The 19,767-nt window shown below is 37.3% G+C and overlaps 1 protein-coding gene across 1 annotated transcript in view; it reads right to left on the bottom strand.

Moving 5' to 3' along the window:
- Positions 1–445: 445 nt before the first annotated feature.
- LOC149846244 (GDSL esterase/lipase At4g16230-like) overlaps positions 446–19,767 on the bottom strand; it is a 53,755-nt gene continuing 34,433 nt past the window's right edge. Inside the window, exons 3-7 of the mRNA XM_089990700.1 lie at positions 3,725–4,001; positions 3,475–3,605; positions 1,647–1,892; positions 754–1,009; positions 446–669 (exon numbers count right to left, since the gene is read on the bottom strand). Coding sequence (XP_089846826.1) covers positions 446–669; positions 754–1,009; positions 1,647–1,892; positions 3,475–3,605; positions 3,725–4,001 — 1,134 coding nt within the window. The remainder of the gene's footprint in view (positions 670–753; positions 1,010–1,646; positions 1,893–3,474; positions 3,606–3,724; positions 4,002–19,767) is intronic.

Here is a 19,767-nt window from a genome sequence, read left to right on the forward strand (position 1 = left end):
ATGCCTGGTGCAATCACAAAACAACAAAATGGTTGGCTTCATTGTAGACAGGTGTTTGGAATGCTCTCTCTCTCACACACACACACAAACGCACGCACACACACAGTGCAACAGCCTTTTTTGCCGCAACAGCATTTACCACATAAAGAACTAGTCATTATTTATTGACTTATAATGGGCAAACTTACAAGAACTTCTACTTCCTGTTTCCCACTAAGCATAACTAAACTTTCAAGCTGTAATAAGGTTTGGAACATGTGCTCTCCTCCTAAGAGAAGAAAAATCATCTTCATCTTTCAATTTGACAGACACCATCAACCTCCTCCAACAGAAGAATTTCCATAGGAACAAAATTGACCAATATGGTATCCAATTGCAGAAAAAAATACAAATAATACAAGAAAGAAAGAATGAGACCGGTTCAACGCATAACCAATATATATTATCAAAGATAAGCTAGTTTGCGGACGTTAATGGGATACACATCCTCGGGACCACCATCCAGCAATCTCTTTGTGATTATCTCATTTGTGGTGTCAGATGGATGATAAGGATCCCAGAACACATATTTTGATCTGTCAGGACAAACTTTCGACGTCGGACCGCACGGAATCAGACCTCCAAATTTCCCGGCTACATAGCAACATGCATAATCTGCAACCTCAAATCCTGTTGATATTGGAATTCACAGTCTGGTTCAGGAAGAAATGTTCAAAAAGAAATTACATGAGCGGTCACAGATCATCAACATACCATAGCTGCTATAATTCAGAATGATATCTGCAACAATGCGGTAAACATCTGCGTAGACAAAGGTGGCTCCCTCAAGATTTGCACTCAGATCATCAACGATGAGTCGCAGGCGCTTGTTGAAAGATTGTGCCATTTCATTTGGGAAAGCAACACAGTTGGGTGCTGCCGATGGATATAGTTCTCTCAAGTATGGGATACAGCCAATTGGTCCCACATTTGCCACAATAATCTTTCTAGCATCCAACTCATACAACCTCTGTCAATGAAAATACCATGGAAAATACTGGTTTTGGTAAGGCAGCAATAGCAGCTTAAATTGTAACAGTTATTAGGCAAAACCATACTAGTAGCATTTACGACAAATGAGTGCAGTCTCTTGTCAAGAACTTGGGGTAAGATGGACCAAACAGCCAAAACTGTTAATCTGGTTCAATGGTTCATTTTCTTTATCTCCTAAACATCCTAAACACTTCAAAAAAACATGCTTACAGTTTCTTTTGCTTAGCCTAAATCTGAATATATGTTTCTCATTGCTTGTTTACTAAAAATTGTCTTTGGATTGAATCAGTTCAAGCAGAAAATTTTATTTTTTTATCAGAATTTTTTTAGTGTCATTTGAGTCATTGACTTTTGATTGCACTAAAAACACATCTAAACATGAAAGTGCCACATTTAATGCATGTTCTCCACAAGTAAACTATATAAAATACATCTCTAAGTTTGAATTGAGAACATGTGTGTGTTTAATAAGCCATATAGGACAGTTTAGGATATAAGACGGTTTAGGACCTACACATGTATACACACAATGCATGTGCAACCACGCAGGCATGGCATCAAATGGAAGGAAATCAATTTGTTCTAGAAAATGAAAGGAAGAGTTGAGACGCTACTGTTAACTGAAGTGTGTATCTCGATATTAAGCTCTCTATAAATGCGTCTGTAGTTAATATCGTCCTCTCAGAGAGTGCTGTAACAGGAACTAAGTAGTTATTGATGAAGTCGTTTGCACCCATTGTTACAGAGAAAATTGAGTTTCTGAATATATCCAATGCTGCTTCCATGCCTAGGCTTGAGATCAAATCCTGCCGAGTGTTGGCTAAGTTGTCTAGTTGTGCATCTAAGTTGATTCGACCAACCTGCAGATTAGAGTGACTGGATTCAGTGGAGATTAGATTATCATTTTTCTCTGATCAAAATAAACTATGCTTTGGAAGACAAGTTAACAGTAAATCGAGTGCTATAATATACTACGTTTGCCAGAGGGCTGAGAAAAGAGATGAGTTTTACAGTAGGGCAGAGCTAAATTCAGTATATTCTCATATATTGACTTAACTTGGACAGAAAATCAGAAAGATTGATTTTCACTCTAATCCTGGCAATGCTGTGGTTATTGATGCAAGCTGTAATAAAAACCACAATAAGTTGGCCTCCCTAATTGAATGTTGACAACGGAGACTTTTTTTTAAAGATAACCAGGGAAAACCATTTCACTCTTGCGTGAGCTTATTGGTGTAAAAACCCCAGGTCCCCCAGGTCCTCCCTAAGTGTTTTGAACTTGTGGCATTCCTTCAGCTTGGCACATTCACGAGTCGCCCCTACCAGATGAGCAGAGCCCTCGTGGGGACAACCAAGACATATTTAACTGACCGATAATCAAATGAATTGAGAACTCATACAGTAGATAGTCCTTTTCTCCCTTTTGGGGTGAGAGGGTTAAGAACTAGGAAAATTTACATATAAAAACAAATAGAAACTGGATAATGAGAGACACCAAAAAGGAGTGTAAAAAAAACTTTGAAATGGGTAAAAGTATGTTCAAAGCGGATTTTCCGCAACTAAAAGGAGGGTCCATTTTGATAGGTTCACCTGCTAACTCAAACACAATAACGTCAACACAGTGTAACCTCTAGTGGCCCACACTGGACCCCCCCCCCCCCCCCCCCCACACCCCCCCTCCAAAAAAAAGGGACATACATTAACAGAATAAGAGGGAAAATCATGAAAGCCACAGAGAATGACTTAAGTAAAATCGATAGTGAAAGAGGGTATGCAAGTAGCAAGCTCAAAATATTCAACATCAGAGTACCAAGCATACAATGGAAAGTAGAGTGCTGTCCAAAAAAAAAACTGTATCTACTTCATCAACCACATTATTCAAACCATATACATTGAATCAGGAGCACTAAAACAGTCACTGACTATTTTGGTGAGATATAACGCCCGAAATTAGGACTCTAAATTGAATGTTTTATGGAAGAACAAGAGGAGACAAAATATTGAGTATTAAAAAAAGGAAATATGAAAAGAAAAAGATGTGCTTTTACGAATCAAGGAATATAAAGGCCTTTCAAAAATTCATCTCCAAAACAAGGTGACACTAACTACTAGGACTGAAAACAAACACAAACAGTATAACATACCAAACAAGAAGGAACCGTTCCACCAACAAGATGGTACTGTCAAGTGCGTAGTGGCTTTTGCCTCTGTATCTAACAAAATAAAATGCCTTTTTTTTCAACTTTTTGAGAATTTGTAATAGAAATTTTCAAGCAGTGACCAGGAAGCCAAGCATCTACATGCCATATGTATATGTCTCTTGAGAAACTTAAGTAATCCACACCAAATTGCCGATTTCTTCTATAAGAAACAGAAAATAGCTCGAGTTTTCCATATGACATTATTTTGCAAGTATGCAAAGAAATGATGAATCAAACTTACAAAGATCTTGCCAGTAAAGTTGAGGATTCCTCCTCCACCAGAAGCATAGTTGACCCCATGTAATACTGCAGCTCCAGTGGTGGTAGGATCCAAATAAGGAGGAGCAAAATTTTGCACTCCTAGTTCTTGCCCTGCTCAGATACTTCAAGTGTTAAACCTCTGAGCATATACCTTTCAAACACAATAACTTAATCGTGGAGGCCGCAAAAGAGAATGAAGGCTACAACTCAGAACAAAAGCAAAACACTACCTATGATATCTGGGATAGTTCTTCCATTGGTATACCGACCAGTGGGCCTCCCAAAATCTATCCCATTTGGAAGATAATTGGCTTTTGATAAAGAAACAATAAAATTGTTGTTCCCTGAATCAACCAATGAATCCCCAAGAACAAAAGAAGAGGGGAGATAATATGCAAAGCAGACCCCAGATAAAAGGAATCCTATAATGGCAATGCAAAGCTCGAAAACGAAGCAATACCCAGAAAAGGAAGCCATTACAGAGGCAAAGAACTCAACAAGAAATCCCTGTAAATTTCTGTCCTCAATGAGAAAAGAATGTAACACATAAGAAAAATCCAAGGCAAAAATTATAAACCAGAGGTTTATCACCAATTCTCAAAATCGGTAGCTTGAGTTATCATGGAAACTGAAGCTGAGCATAAGTCAAAGAAGTATACAATATTTAAAGCCGCCAAATCTGATAAAAAAAACATTTTCAATGCAAAACCAAGGTATTGGTTTTCAAATAGTGAGTAGTGTAAGGTTCAGTGATAATTTAGAAATAGAAGATATAAAAACATTAGCAATGACCTCAATTTTTTTCTGTGGTACAATTCTGTGGTAGCTCAACCTTCACTCTTCTAAACATTAAAAGCACAAGTTTAACATGTAAGCAACAACCAATGAAAATCATGGAAACTGAAAAATCTCAAAAAGCAAAACAAAATTAAAACACACACACAACAACAACAACAACAACAACAAAAAAAAAAAAGTTAACAGCTTTTCCATTGATCAGTAATTGGGCATTGAAAATTCTCAATCTAGAAATAAAGCACATCAAATTGTGCAATACTTTTGAAGTGCGTAGCAGCTGTTCAATAAAGCCAAATAAATGGGCATTAATAACTCTCAATCAAGAAATAGAATTTACCAAACTTCTGCCTTGCTTTTGAAGTGCCTGCTGCCTAGCAACAGTTCAAACATCCAAGCAAAACTAGTAAAGTCAAAGCAGATAAAAATTTGAATTGGGCAGTTGAGTTCATATTTCCAACTGACGACTGCATTTATGAACAACCAACTACTAAAAACGCGGTGGGTTTTTTTATAATTTTTTTAAAATGCTGAGAAGCCCCTAAGACCCAAAGCCCAGCACTAAAAAGTGGAAAGACAAAGGCCACGCGGCCAATAAATGAAAAAAACAGCTTCTGGGGATCTACATTGGCATTGAATGGACCTGCACAATCCTACCAACCACACTAAACAGCCTGTGAGTAAAAGTCTTGATCTTGGTGGGGTGCAAAATGAAAAAGAAGCCCATAATGAGCGTAAGAGAAGCTCCGGGAGTTTTCAAATTTATTTCTGAATAGGGGTCTGGTGGGAAAGTTGGCACCCATTTAGATTTAGGCCTGAAATTTAAAGAAAATTTTACAGTTTGCAGTCTGACCATCATGGTGCATGTCATTTAATTTGATTGCTGGACTATCAATCAGAACCGATGAGATGGTCACCTTTTTTTTTTTAATATTCATTGGGTTTTTTCCTATGTAATAGTGGAAATTAAAGCATTCTGACATGTTGGAAGAGTTGCCAACCAAGTCAGATTGCCATCTAACAGTTAAATATTTGGCACTCCGTGACTCATGTCAGTCTAATGCAGAGTCATGGTTGACGTGTTATATCGAGATGTGCTTACGATTGTTTACTTTGATATAGAAGTTCGATCTTTTGTATTGCAAGTTTTTAGTTTACGTGTGAGGCAGTTTTTCTTTTATGTTTTTGAAAAAGTTGCCTCGATATCAGAAAATCATAATCTACAATAAACTTTTTCTTTTCGCCAAACAAACTATCAAGATTACAAATCTTTTAACACACTTTTTTTACCAAGTAAATGGTGAATATCACATCCGTATTCTTAAAGCACTATTAAAAAAAAAATCAATGACAGCTATTAATGCATCTTCGATCTCGAAGATGCTATCAATTACTTCTACAGGAATTATGCTAAGAAGGCAAAAGCCATGAAAAAAAATTAATGCATAAATTCAAGAAAACTAAGAATAATTCAACCCATCATCTCTCATTGAAAAACACGTGAATGTTTAGTTAGAGTTTCTTGTGTTTTATTTTTCAATTAGCATTAGGTAGGAGTAATGAATGCTTGGTTTTGGTTAGAATATTAAGAATTTTTTGAATTAACTTAAATCTAATATTTTTTTGGACTTTGGGTATTGATCAATGACTTGAATAAGTATGTAATTAGGACTTTAGGGCATTTTTGTGCTAGTTTTTCAATTATCATTAAGCATGATTCAATTAATGATGGCTTAATTTTGGTTATCAAATCCCAAAATCTTTGATTTTTAAGAATTTTAATTTTTTATTTTGGTTGGTCAAATGACATAAATATTTAATTTGAAGTTTTGTTTTTTAATTAGCATATTTATGAATGATGTTTGTTAAGATTTAGGGTTTTGATTTGGTGTTTTTATATTGACATAAACATATACTTTATGGTTCTAGGGTTTTTGTGTTTGTTTTAATTACCATTAGGCATGAATCAGTTAATATTGTGTGATTTGATTTTGGTTAGAATATCAGACTTTTTTATTAATTAACATAAATCATCATTTTTTATGTTTGTTGGAATTGAGGTTTTGATTTAATTTGTTTAGAATGACATAATATTTGGTTATGGTTTTAATTTATTAAGCTTGTACGATTAGAGTTTTGATTTTTTTTTTGTTTTTAATATCATGAATTAGTATAATTTATTAATAATTTTTATTTTATTTTTTAACCCAAATATAACCGATCATATTAAAAATGGTTTCACTTGGGTCAAATGGGCACTTTAAGGGTTGTTTATGCAGTGAATAAGTATGCATAAGTATCAATAGGTTTTAGATAGCATTTAGGTTCTCATTTAGAAGATTGGGTTAAGTTTGGGTAAATTTTGACTTGGGTCACGATCGGATCAAGATGATATTGAGTTGTCAGACTCGGATTGGTTGGTCGGATACTACATTGAGATTTGACAAAGTTGGGAGAGATCGCTGACCTCTTAAAGAGGTTTTTTTTTGTGAGCATCATGTCATGAGTAGGGAGGGATCTCCTTCAATCAGCCGTTTCTCTAGACATTGCGAGAGACCGGCGTGTTGTTCCAATGTTGACTATTTGACTGGCCATTTTTTATGAGGCAGTCTATTTGACTGGCCCACTGCCCATCCCCCGGTCAGACTAATCTGAACCATTTTATGAGCCAAGGAGGTTCGATGACATTTGAATGAAGCTTGGATTCTTATTCAAAGAATCCAAAGACTACACAAAGCACAAGTAGGTTCTGGGTTAGGTTGATTAACTTGCCTAAACCTAATCTTAAAGCAAGCAAATACATAACTTGTCTAACCTTGACCAAATATGTGCTAGGTCAGCTAGATTGGTCCCTAGTGGGTGTTAAAAAATTGTCAGTCTTGTCGGATCTTTGACCCTGTCTGTGCCTTATCTGGATCAGTCTGACAATTGGGTCAGGTGGCCATGTATATGCATGTGTCTAGTTTAGCCATTATTTTGTCAGCTTCTGGAGTCAGCTGAGGTATTTAACGCCATCAAAGGAACAACCATATCGTGTCTGGTCAAATTGACTCAGTCAGAGGTCAATCTCACCTGGATCTAGGTCTAGATCCAAACCATGTACATGAGTACTTTGCTGGATTCAAACTAAGTTCAAGATTCACTAGCCTCAATTAGGAGTTTGGCTAGGGTTGCGAAAACGGGTCTGATTCAGGAAGGGGAATTTGCAAAATTTGGCTGTCTCAGATTCTAACTGATCCGGCTCTCCAATGTATTTTAGGATCTAAAATACAAATCATTTGCATCCTTAGGTTTGTCTCAATGGGATGGGCTTTGGCCACTAGATGAGTGGCCAGGGTTTCATTCCCTGAAGTTTATATTTTTTTGCAATCACATGGCGCAAAATTTGTGCATTAAGCACCTGATTGCCCTCTATCAGGCCTTGGGCCCTACAACTGACAGGTCATGTCCTCAAGATGGAGGGTGATCAGGTGCTTAATGCACAAATATTTGTGCAATCATATTGCACCTAATCTTTTCACGTCCAAGGTGATTTCAGTCATAGGGGAGAGGGGCAAGCAATAAGTTTACATTGCTGGAACAGCGACCGAGCTTAGCTACTCCGACTAGGTCTCTGTTCCCGGGGTGGTTTCTCTTTTCCTTATGAAAAGAAAAGGTTGAAGATTCACTGGTCATGGATGATTTAAACCATCATCCAGAGAACATGCTAAAGGTTTCATTATTAGATTAAATTCCAGAGTGCTGCCAAACTTCATCCATCTGAAAGGGTCCAATTAGGATAATAGTTAGATCTGGGACTAATAAAACATGATTCTGATATGGGTCAACGGGGCTGGAAGGCCCACTGCCTGCCTCTCTCTCTCTCTCTCTCTATATATATATATATATATATATATATATATATATATATGAGAATTGAACATATTAATCCCCATTTCTCGTTCTGCCCCATAGGTTTTAAATGTTTTATGATAGATCTGAACTGTTAGATATGTTTAGCATGCTCTATTTAGTGTGAATTGACTCTTGTATCATGTTTTTTCGACCAAAAAACATGTTTTTTGAGTTGGGAAAACTGGTACCTTCATAGCCATTGATTTTGGATCACCAAAAAAACATGTATACAAGTCATATTTCGGCGATCCAAAAGCCGGTTCTCACTAAACAAAACCTATAGATCATATCTACGGTGTTAGACGTGAGAAAAAATACTTAAAAGTATGATTTTGAAGGGGCCTAACGAAAAAAGAGGGCCTAAGAAACACATTATTATATATATATATAAGAACCGAACATATTAGGCCCTCTTTTTTTCGTTCTTCCCAGTTACGCCCCATAGTTTGAAGTGTTTTATGATAGATCTGAACTGTTAGATGTATTCAGCATGCTCAATTTAGTGGGAATCGACAATTGGATCATGTTTTTTTTGACAAAAAATGTATTTTTATGAGCCAACAAAAAATGATGCTTTCATAGTCATTGATTTTAGATCACCGGAAAAACCTGTTTACAAGTCAGATTTGGATGATCCAAAAGCCTGTTCCCAATAAACAAAACCTATAGATCACATTTACGATGTTAGATATGAGAAAAATATCAAAAACTATGATTTGTGAATGGGCTTGAGAGGACAGACCAAATGCATTACTCTCTCTCTCTCTCTCTCTCTCTCTCTCTCTATATATATATATATATATATATATATATATATATATAAGAACCTACTGAATATGAAACCTACTAAATGAAACATGCTATTAGATTTTTTTGAATTTTCAGTGTTTTTTTTTAATTCTGGCGATAAAGATGTGATCTATGTATGCCTGTTTTCTATGAATCACTTCTTAAAACATTAGAGTACGATGAATGAATAGGTTTTTACAAGGTTCCAAAAATTCACAGCCTACAATTTTCATAATGTTTGAGGCTCCATATATATATAGTGATGCGTAGCTGCTCATTGCATGAAGTGATGAACGTTCACCATCTTTTCGGCACAAAAAGACTTTTATCAGTAAAAGTCTAAGCAGACACTTTTAGACTTTGTCCCTTTGATACCGTTTAGAATGGCTTAAGAGATATTACTCTAGATAGTTTTTCATCTAACAGTATTCATAGAAGATTGTTTAAAAATACTGTAACGGTTATGCCTTCTTGGTTAGGGATGACCTTACAAGTTGACTGGTTCTTTGGCCCAGCCACATGTGCCATGCAAGAAGAGGGTCCAAATGAAAATGGTAAGATTTAATGAGAGAAAAGAATTTTACTATGTTCATTCAATAGACTATGAGTAAAATATACAGTCACCTGGGTGCGGATGCAGGTAAGTAAGCATGGTAAGACACGGTAATTCCAAAAAATGTATGAGGACATAGGCTATATATATATATACATATATAGTAGTAGTGAAAAGCTACTCAACTGCATCCTTACCAGATGGTAACTGATTGCTTGGGACAGTTAATTTTCAATATATATATATATATATATATATATATATATATATATATATATATATATATATATATATATATATATATATATATATATATATATAGTGGGAAGCTACTTGACTGCATTCTTACCCGATGGTACTCTATTGCTTGAGACCGTTAATTTTTTATGTTTTTTTTTTAATTCTGACCTTGCAGATGTGTTCAACATGATTGATTTACTTCCTGCTGAATAAGGTCAAAATTTTGAAAAAAACATTGAAAAAATTCTTAGTGGATAAGGTTGATACATTTTCTATCTGGCAGGTTTTCATTTATATATTATATATCGCATAAATATAAAATAAGTTCAAAATAAACTGAATATAATCTAAATATATATACTATATCTAAAATATATATTATATACTGAAAATATAAAGATATAAACTGAAAATATAATTATAACTTATAAATTAAATACAAACTTGTATTTTTGTAAGGATGGTAAAATGGTGTGTGCAAGTGTCGACATGAGTGCGAAAGGCAAAATAGATTGTCAGGGTACCATAGAATACATATACAGTGGTTACAACACGACAGACTTATCTCTCACCGTTCCAAACAAATCCACCTACTTGACGTTCATATTCCAACGCTAACAATAGAATCCTATCTACAACAGTATACAGTTTTACAACCATTTCAACTCACATACCATATTACCATTTGACCTCACCACCATTCGGACTCAAACTAACTGAACCATTTAAGCTAATGTATGGAACCGAAGTTGTCTTACCTCTGTAAGTGCAATTACTCTCTTTGACTATTGCTGCTGCCTTAGAAATGCCTTAAGTTGTATGAGCTATCTCCTAGATGAACGCTTACCATTTACAATATGGGCATTGCCATCTCTAAAAAAAAAAAAAACAAAGGCTCCCTCAGTCTTAAGGATGAGATGGACCTCTAACGCCACCTCTTCCTGACTGTGACTTAGGAATGTACACGGTTTGGGTTCAGGTCGGATATCCATTAGAATCTAAACCCGATTAGAGAGATTCAGTAAAGGATGTAGAATCCCATTAATAATCAGATTCAGTATGCAGTTTTGCAACTGGATCAGAACCAAACTTGAATCCATCAAGTAATTAGGCTTGATTAATGTGAAACATACCAGATTGTCTGATGGGATTTGTATTTGGTTTTACTTTCTCCCACCGACTCCATATTCAAATTCCATGAGGACAGTTCCATTAATTAAGTCAAGTCGTACTCAGTGAAGCCTATACCCGAATTGAGTCCTTCCGTTCATGCAATACCTAACCGTAGGGGGGGTCAATTGAAAGCCATGCAGATGAGGGGTAATCACATTGCACACTTCGAGTGTGCCGCTGCACCTGATAGCCTTTCATCTGTAGGGTATAACCTGTCAGCTGTGGGACCCAACAGAGGATGGAGGGCAGCGGCACACTAAAGTGTCCAATGTGATTACCCCTGATATGCTGTCATTTTAAAAATATCATGAAAATAGATGTTGAATATAATAAAACAGTTGCAAGTGATGGACTCGATTAATCATGTCCGATTATATAATCACGATTTGCTGAAGAAGGTGACCTTGTTAGGGCATAACCCTTGGACCTACCATTGGATCAAAGAAACAAACACGAAAAAAGAGAAAGAAGAAAATAACAACAATGATTTTACGTTGGTTCAGCAAAAAACTGCTTACGTCCACAACCAGACTGAGTTTCTTCTTTTATTGATTGGGATACACAATACACAGAAGATGATGCCTTATTAAATAAGAGGAGCCTACAATTTTTACATGGAGACTACTGGTGTTGCTGGATACAACAAGTTGGATCTGTGGTGGTTGGAACAACTCGCAAAATCCAACCACTTCACCTACTTCATTGCCCCCCAACCATTTTCTGTACCTCCATGAAAACAAAAATGGTTTCATGTTCTTTCATCCATTGGTTATTCCTCTTTGTTCGTATCTCCTTCTCCAATTTTTAGTCTTGATTAGTTCTCAAGATTGAATTGCCAAAGAAAGTAATTGAAAAGCCTTGATTGTTTTCCAAGAATGTTTAACCTGCGCCGCTGCGCGCGTAGAGTGACAACTCTTTGTCGGAATAAGCTGTAAAGAGAAAGCGAAGCGAGCAAAGTTGTAGGAGCGAGTGGAGTGTGTATGGCCGGTTGGAGGACTTAACCAGGTTTGGATATCTTCTCTTCATCGAAGACTAGCCTCAGTGCCTCTATGAGCGGCACCTTGAGAGAAAGGCCCCCCGAAAGTGGAAAGAAAGGGTGAGCATAGTGAGGTTCTTATAACATGACGGATAAGACTAGAATCTAATCATGCTTGGCCCAAGCCTAAAGCAGAGCATAAAAGAAAATTATGAATTTATAGCGCCTACCTTATTTATTGAACAATTCAGTGTAAACGAAATTGAAAAGCATTCAATAATTTGAGGAATTAATTGAGGGCACATCACATGTTTCCTTATCAACACCATAAAAAAAATGCCATACAAATAAAAAAGTATAGTAATAAGTACACCGCATTTACTCATACACCCAATAGCCCATGTGAACCTTCGGTGTGTTTTGCATCATTTATGATGACACCAAGTTCCTGAAATTATCAAGAGCTTCTTCTTCAAATAATCTAGAGCTAGTTTGGGCATCACAAAAAACACAGACAATAATATCACAACTGCTCACAGGTTAGCAGCTTCTACTGGCAAATAAGAAGGAACAGTAATTCAAAGAAGTTGGGTAGACCCGAGGGTTTAGCATAGTTGAAACGGGTCTCAGCTGTCAGATAGGCAATCAATCAGGTTTGGAGGGTTTAGCATAGTTGAAACGGGTGTAGGCTGTCAGATGGGCAATCAGGGTTCGATTTTCGCAGGTGTTACCTCCCTTGCATAAGCTAAAGCTGGTGGCTCCTGGATTGAGGGTTCCTCTGGATGGTTTCCCTATTCCCTATGAAAAAAAAATCAAGAAGTTGGCCAGATGTTGAGAACTCGGAAGGGGATCCAATCATCCCTAATGTCATACCCAATCATCATTTTTTTGATAGACCAGCTGGGGTTAGGCAAACCCCTACCAGTCATTGAACAAAATAAAATGTGCAATAGATCATAATTCCAAACCACTCGGATACCAATTGGGGTGTTTATCCTTCCAAAACTGTAAGGGCCTTAAAACTGCTAACCTGGCTAAGTCCCTTGCCACCCAATTGCGAAACTTTGGAGCTTTGACAATTCGAATCCTTTGAAATTGAATGAGAATATGCAGAAGCTCTTCATGAATCAGATTTGGACGTCCACCTCCCTCAAGTTGACTAGTTAGGATGGTCATTGTGTCTCTTCTCAAGGATTCAATAATCACTCTACCGGTTCTATCAACATACTGTAGAATTCCGATCCAGCAATTCCATTCTCGATAAAAAAAAACATGGTGGCACTCCACGATCCCAGCCAACTACCAAGTAAGCTCCTGAAGAGTCTCTTATTGTAAAACCATTTTGCCACATATTGAAAGTAGGTCATAAATGCTATAGATGTACAATTTATGCCACAATGAGGGAGGAGGACTCCATCTCTGCATTCCTCCACTTATCAATAATAGGATGGCTAGTTTGCATAATAGTCCCTGACTGAGTTAAGCCAATGATAGATAATTTGAGATATGGATTTACGGGAAGCAGCAAACATTAGCTGGCTATGAGTTTGCCATATTTGCTACACAATTATTTGGAAAGTCACTAACCAGTGTTGTTAAAAGCGCACCTTCGCTAGCCTAAAGCGTGAAGAAGAAGAAGATGATGATGATGAATTTTTATTTTGTTGCTTAATCAATAAAGCATTTTATTTATTTATTTGTATTTGTAGATATTTTTATAGTTTTTTTAATCAATTTTTTTAATCTTGTTATGCTGTGTAGTTTTTTTCACAGATATATAATTTGTTTCTAAGTTATATAATTTGTTTCTCAATTATATAATCAGTTTCTCAGTTACTTTTATGTGTTAATCTCATATTTTTTAGTATTTATTTGAGATTTTCTATTTTTTATTGGTTGTTGCTTCATCAATAAAGCATTTTTTTATTTGTATTTTTAGATATTTTTTTAAGTTTTCAAACAAAAAATTGAGGCTTACGCTTTACGCCTCGTCTCAGTTTTTGGTGAAGCGCCTTGCTATGCCTCGATGTTTTTCACAACATTGTCACTAATCAACACTGATATATAGATGACTTTATGTTAAAACCTATTCTTACCCCAACTTATGAGCTCGTCCTTCATTTGCAAGTGAGGTGGTCTCCAGCATCCAAAAAGAAGGGTAACCTTTTTTCATATTTGAGCACTAATATGGCAGGTGAAAAATAAGTGAGATGAAGTTTCAATGGCCTTATTACAAAGAGCACACTTACTAACAATGTTGACACCAAGCTGCACCAATCTTTCATGCATAGGGAGTCTTTCAGAAACTGCTAAATGTAATGTAAATGCAGCTCTTGGTAAAAAGTTTTTACACCAGATAAACTTTGCACAAACAAGGGGCTGACCTGGGATCATATCCAACTGCCAAGCATATGAGAAAGAAAGTTGTAGCTTTAGTCCAAGCAAGTTAATCTTGCAAGGCAATGTTCCACGATTGATTCTAAAGGATTTGATGGATGTCTTGTGATAGTTGTGCATGATGGTGAAATGGCACACAATGAGGAGCTCTAGAGGACATTAGTCACATTGAATTGTCGTATACAGGATAAATGACCCACCTACCACTTTCAATATTCCATTTGGAGCCTCCCTTAATTAGTGATATTGCTCATCCTTTTCAAACCCAAGATCGTAAGTGTTTACAGTAGTGAAAGTATAATGAGTTAAATGATAAATAATTATGTTGAAACAATTTAACCCATAGAATGTCTTCATTATTTGAAATCATTCAGACCAATTTTGCTTGGCAAGCTTTATTGGCATTGACAAGACGATAAAGGCCAAACCCTCCTTTATTTTTTGACTTACAGATAGAGTCCCAGCTCATAAGATTAAATGTAGGATATTTTACCACTATCCAACCAAAGAAATTTATGCATATAAGTTTCAAGATGAGCAATTACCTAACTGAGGAGGCAAAAACTTAGCATCCAGAGATAGGAAAGGAGGCTAGAATGGAATTAACAAGAGTGACTTGAGCTGATCTTGAGAGAAGTTTAGCATTTCAACACTCTACCTTCTGGCTGGACTTCAAGATCAAGGGTCACATAATTGCTTCCATATATAGAGCCCCAACAAATAGTGGAAGGCCGAGGTATTTAAGCGGTAAAGAAGCTCGAGGCCAACCCAAATTGCAAGAAATAGTTTGAACACTATTACATGCTAGATGAAAAGGGATAAATAATGACTTTTGCTTGGTGATCAGAACACGAGACTTGTTTTCGAACTCATATATGATATCAATAAAATGAAACACAAGTTATGCTCATCTTGAATGAAAAATAAAGCATCATCTACAAAAAAAAAACGACTGCAAGTCAACTTCTTCACTGAACTAAGATTTATAGTCCTTTCTGCCTCTTTGAGCAATAACTTCCTAGTAAGTCATTCCCTAACTAATAAGAACAAATATGGAAAGACAGGATCACCTTGACGTAATCCTTTACCACTATGAAAATGATTCCCAAGGATTCCATTAATCATAACAACAAAAGAAGAGAAAATACAAATCATTACTCTTTGAATCCACCAATTATTGAAACAAAAAAAATGCAATATGTCCTCAAGAAAGGTCCAATCGACTCTATCATATGCTTTTGCAAAATCTGACTTGAAAATAACATTCTTCTTCTTTCTATGATATAAGAAATCAACCGGGTCATGTGCCATAATAATGTTGTCATAAATCTTCCGTCTATGCAAGAAAGCTCTCTGATTATAAGAAATGATCATCTGCAACATAATTTTAGGGATGATTTTATAAATAAAATTGCAAAGACTAATATGCCTAAAATCAGAGAAGCGAGTAGCACCACCAATTTTGAGGATTAAAATAATATTGGTAGTGTTAACTCGTTTAAGTATTTTTCTAGAGAAGAAATTCATAATGATTACATGGGCTACAATTTTCAAGCAAGACAAAAAAAACTCAATTGAATCCATCAGATCCTGGTGTACTATCTGCATCCATTTTAAACACTCCCTATTTAATTTCTGCATCTGATATTGGAGCTTAAAGTAAAAGATTGTTTGAAATACAAACATGGGGATCATAGACACTTGTCAATTGTTGCACACATATGTCTTGATGATAAAAGAGATTAGAAAAGAAAGATGAAGCCTCTGATAATATAGACTAAATTCCGTTCACTGTTGTGCCATCCTCTTTAGTGAGAAAATGTATACTATTTTTAAACACATTCTTTTAAAACTGAGAGCGAAAAAATGTTGAGTTTCGATCACCTTGGTGTAGCCATTTATATCTCAAATTCTGACACCAAAAGGCCTCCCTTATAACCAAAATTTGTCGAAGCTCATCACGCAGGGCCCATTCTTTTTCAATTGACCCCAAGCTACCTTGATCGACAGTTGCCTGATTGAGCTTAAGAGAAGAGTGGATGTCTCGCAGATGGGTAAAAATATTGCTCACAATTGCGTGATTCCATTCCGACAATTTGGTCTCAACTATGTCAAGCTTCTTGACAACAGGATACATTGGACAACCATATATCTTTGTACACCGAGCTTGCTTAATAACATCACTACACTGAGGGTTGTGAAGCCACATTTTAAAAAACTTAAAGGAGCACCCATATGTTACCACATATTCGACTTCAAGGGATTGTGATCGGATATGGATTTAGGTAGAATTTGCAACTTGGTGTTTGGACAGTGAGCTACCCAAAGAAAGATTGATGAAAGCTCTATCCAATTTATTGGTCTTGAAGTTCTGACCCTTTTTATTATTATGCCAGGTAAACCTGATATTTTCATCAGTAACTTCCATTAGCTCACATTCTTCAATCAAATAATTGAAGTCAGTGGACCCAATCAATCGGATGATCAGATACAATTCCAATCTCCTATAAGCATCCATGGCAAGTCCAACTCATGTACTCTATTGTTATTCCAAAGAGGCCATGGGTTCAAATAAGAATTAAAGTCATAGATATAGGATGTCAAATCAAATAGGATCTAACATGAATATATTCATGACCCATATTGACATGGGCACATCAAGGGACATACATGAGCGTGGCTCTTGGGTTTTGAGGGTTGCAGGACCCATTAGGGGCCTCCACTAGTTTCGATTATTGACCTATTATGGACCTCCACCAAATCCCCTTATAAATAGGAGATCACTATGGACACTTGATGAGGGCATACATGGTTGTTGAGTACCACATTCGTATGTAATTTCTCTCTCAGGGTTCAAGGGTTCTACTCACCATTCAACATTCTGGCTTGGGCTCATTGAGAGCATCGATTGGCTGATGAGAATGCTGACCACCCGCATCCACTGAAGCGTCATTCAGATCATCCATGACTGCATCTGGTAAGTGGCTCTTCTGTGATGCATTTTATGCTAACATTGGGTTATGGGTCCATACAGTGCTTTCTCTACATGCATATTCGAGGTGTGGGTGTGCCGCCCATGCGGGGCTTGCCAAAAAATTTTGTTGGCATTGTTCTCCTTCATCAGACTCCCATTTGGTTTTGGAATATCGGATGACAATGAGGGAAGCATTGACAAATGACCCACCGCCTGCCACAGTTGTTTCAGTCAGCCATTCGATTGGCTGACATTGGCCGTCCGCCAAAAATTGTTGAGGCAACCTTTAATGTACATCTTTAAATACTAGCTATCTCGAACAGAGGATCAATGACTCATCAATAGATTTGAGTTCATTGACATGTGAGGATCTTGTTCGAATGATTTGGGCATCATCGGAGTTGTGTGGAGGGATTTCGACGGCTCTACAAAATGTTGACAGAACGTTGTCCAAGTAGAGTCTGGCACCTTGATTTGCATTTTTTGGTGAACCGACGCTGAATTCGGTAATAACATCAAAACAAAAGTTGTTTGCAAATAAATTCTAAACAATTTTTGTTTATACCTTGTCGGCATTTGAGATATTCAACAGGTTGTATTTTAGAAAGAGCATTCCTGGACCCATTAGGGGGTTTGGGGTGGACTGGTTCTATGTCTGACCCAGTCTAGGACCCGAACACTACAAAAAAACAGTTGATTAGCGACGGAGTTATATCGTCGCTACTTAGCGACGGATTAACGAGAGAAATGAATCTGTCGCTATATTTGTAGAATTTTACGAAACTAGCGACAGATTATATTCCCTCGCAAAATCCGTCGCTACTTAGCGACGGATTGTGCGAGAGAATATTTTGTCGCAATAAATACGGCAGTTAGCGACGGAATTGCGACGGCTAAAATTCTGTCGCAACATAGCGACGGCCTAGGCGATGAAATATTTTCTGTCGCCTTTTTTCATTTTTTGAATTACGATGGCTTAGCGACGGAATTAATCTGTCGCTAAATGTCGCATTACCCCTAATCCCAGCCCTCTTTTTCCTTTCTCCTTTCGCTGCTCCCGCCCGCCGCCCTCTCCCTCCTGCCGCCCTCTTCCTTCGGCGGCCCTATACATCCCGTCGACCTCTCTGCCGGCCCCCACCGTTCGCCGGAAGTCGATCTCCGTCAACCTTCCGCTGCCGCTGCCGCTGCCGCCGCCGCTGCCCGGAGCAACCGCAGGTACGTATTTCACCTTAAATGGATTGGGGGTCGACCCCCTGCGTTTTCCGGCAGGGGGTCGACTCCGCCAGGCAGTCGACCCCCTGCCGTGTCCGGCCGGGGGTCGACCCCCTGCCATGTTCGACCGGGGGTCAACCCTGGTAGGGGGTTGACCCCCTGTCGTGTCCGGCCGGGGGGGGGGGGGTCGACCCCCCGCCATATCCGGCCGGGGGTCGACCCCCCGCCGTGTCCGGCAAGGGGTCAACCCCGGCAGGGGGTCAACCCCTTTTGATGTCCGGCAGGGGGTCAACCCCCTGCCGTGTTCGGCCGGGGTCGACCCCCTGCCGTGTCCGGCCAGGGGTCAACCCCCTGCCTTGTCCGGCAGGGGGTCAACCCCCTGCCGTGTCCGCCAGGGGGTCAACCCCTTTTGATGTCCAGCCGGGGGTCGACCCCCTGCCGTGTCCGGCCGGGGGTCGACCCCCTGGTTTCTTGCTCTTTTTTTTCTTTTTTCAGAAATTAGGGTTTTTATTTTATTTTTATTGTTTAGTTTTCTTTGATTTTCATTGATTAGGATTTTTTATTTTGATTTTCATTTATTAGGCAATTGAATCAAATTTCTTAAATTAAGGCTATTTGTAGTTAATTTAATTAGGGTTTTTTATTTGATTTTGTTTTATTAGGGCTTTGAATCAAAATTTAAAAATTAGGGCATTTTATAGTTAATTTGATTAGGGTTTTCTTGGATTTGATTAGAGCTTTTATTTTTATTTTCTATGATTAGGGATTTGAATCATAATTTTTTTAGTTAAGGATTTTTAGTTAATTTGGTTAGGACTTTAAATCAAAATTTTTTAATTAAGGCTTTTATAGTTAATTTGATTAGGGTTTTTTTATTTATTTAGAGTTTTTATTTTTATTTTCTATAATTAGGGATTTAAATCACATTTTTTTAATTAATACTTTTTAGTTAATTTGATTAAGGATTTTTTTGTATTTGATTAGGGCAGGTTTTTTCCTTGTTTGATTAAGGTTTAAATTGTGGCTTTTTTATTTAATTTTATGGTTTATTTTTCTTATAGTTTATGATGTTTTGGTTTATTTATAATTTATTTTCTTGTATTTTAAGGTTTTATGATTTAATATGGTCGAATAATTTCATGGTGACTTCATTTTAAAACATCATTTTTTTTTTGCAGATTTCTCAACAGAACTCGCTTGTGCCCCGCCACCCGTGGTAAGTAAGTGACAAAAATAATGCAAATCGGGTAAATACCCGTGGTGAGTAAGT

This window comes from Nuphar pumila, chromosome 2 (genome assembly GCF_984573655.1).
Source record: "Nuphar pumila chromosome 2, dmNupPumi1.hap1.1, whole genome shotgun sequence".
In the NCBI taxonomy this organism is placed as follows: Eukaryota; Viridiplantae; Streptophyta; class Magnoliopsida; order Nymphaeales; family Nymphaeaceae; genus Nuphar; species Nuphar pumila.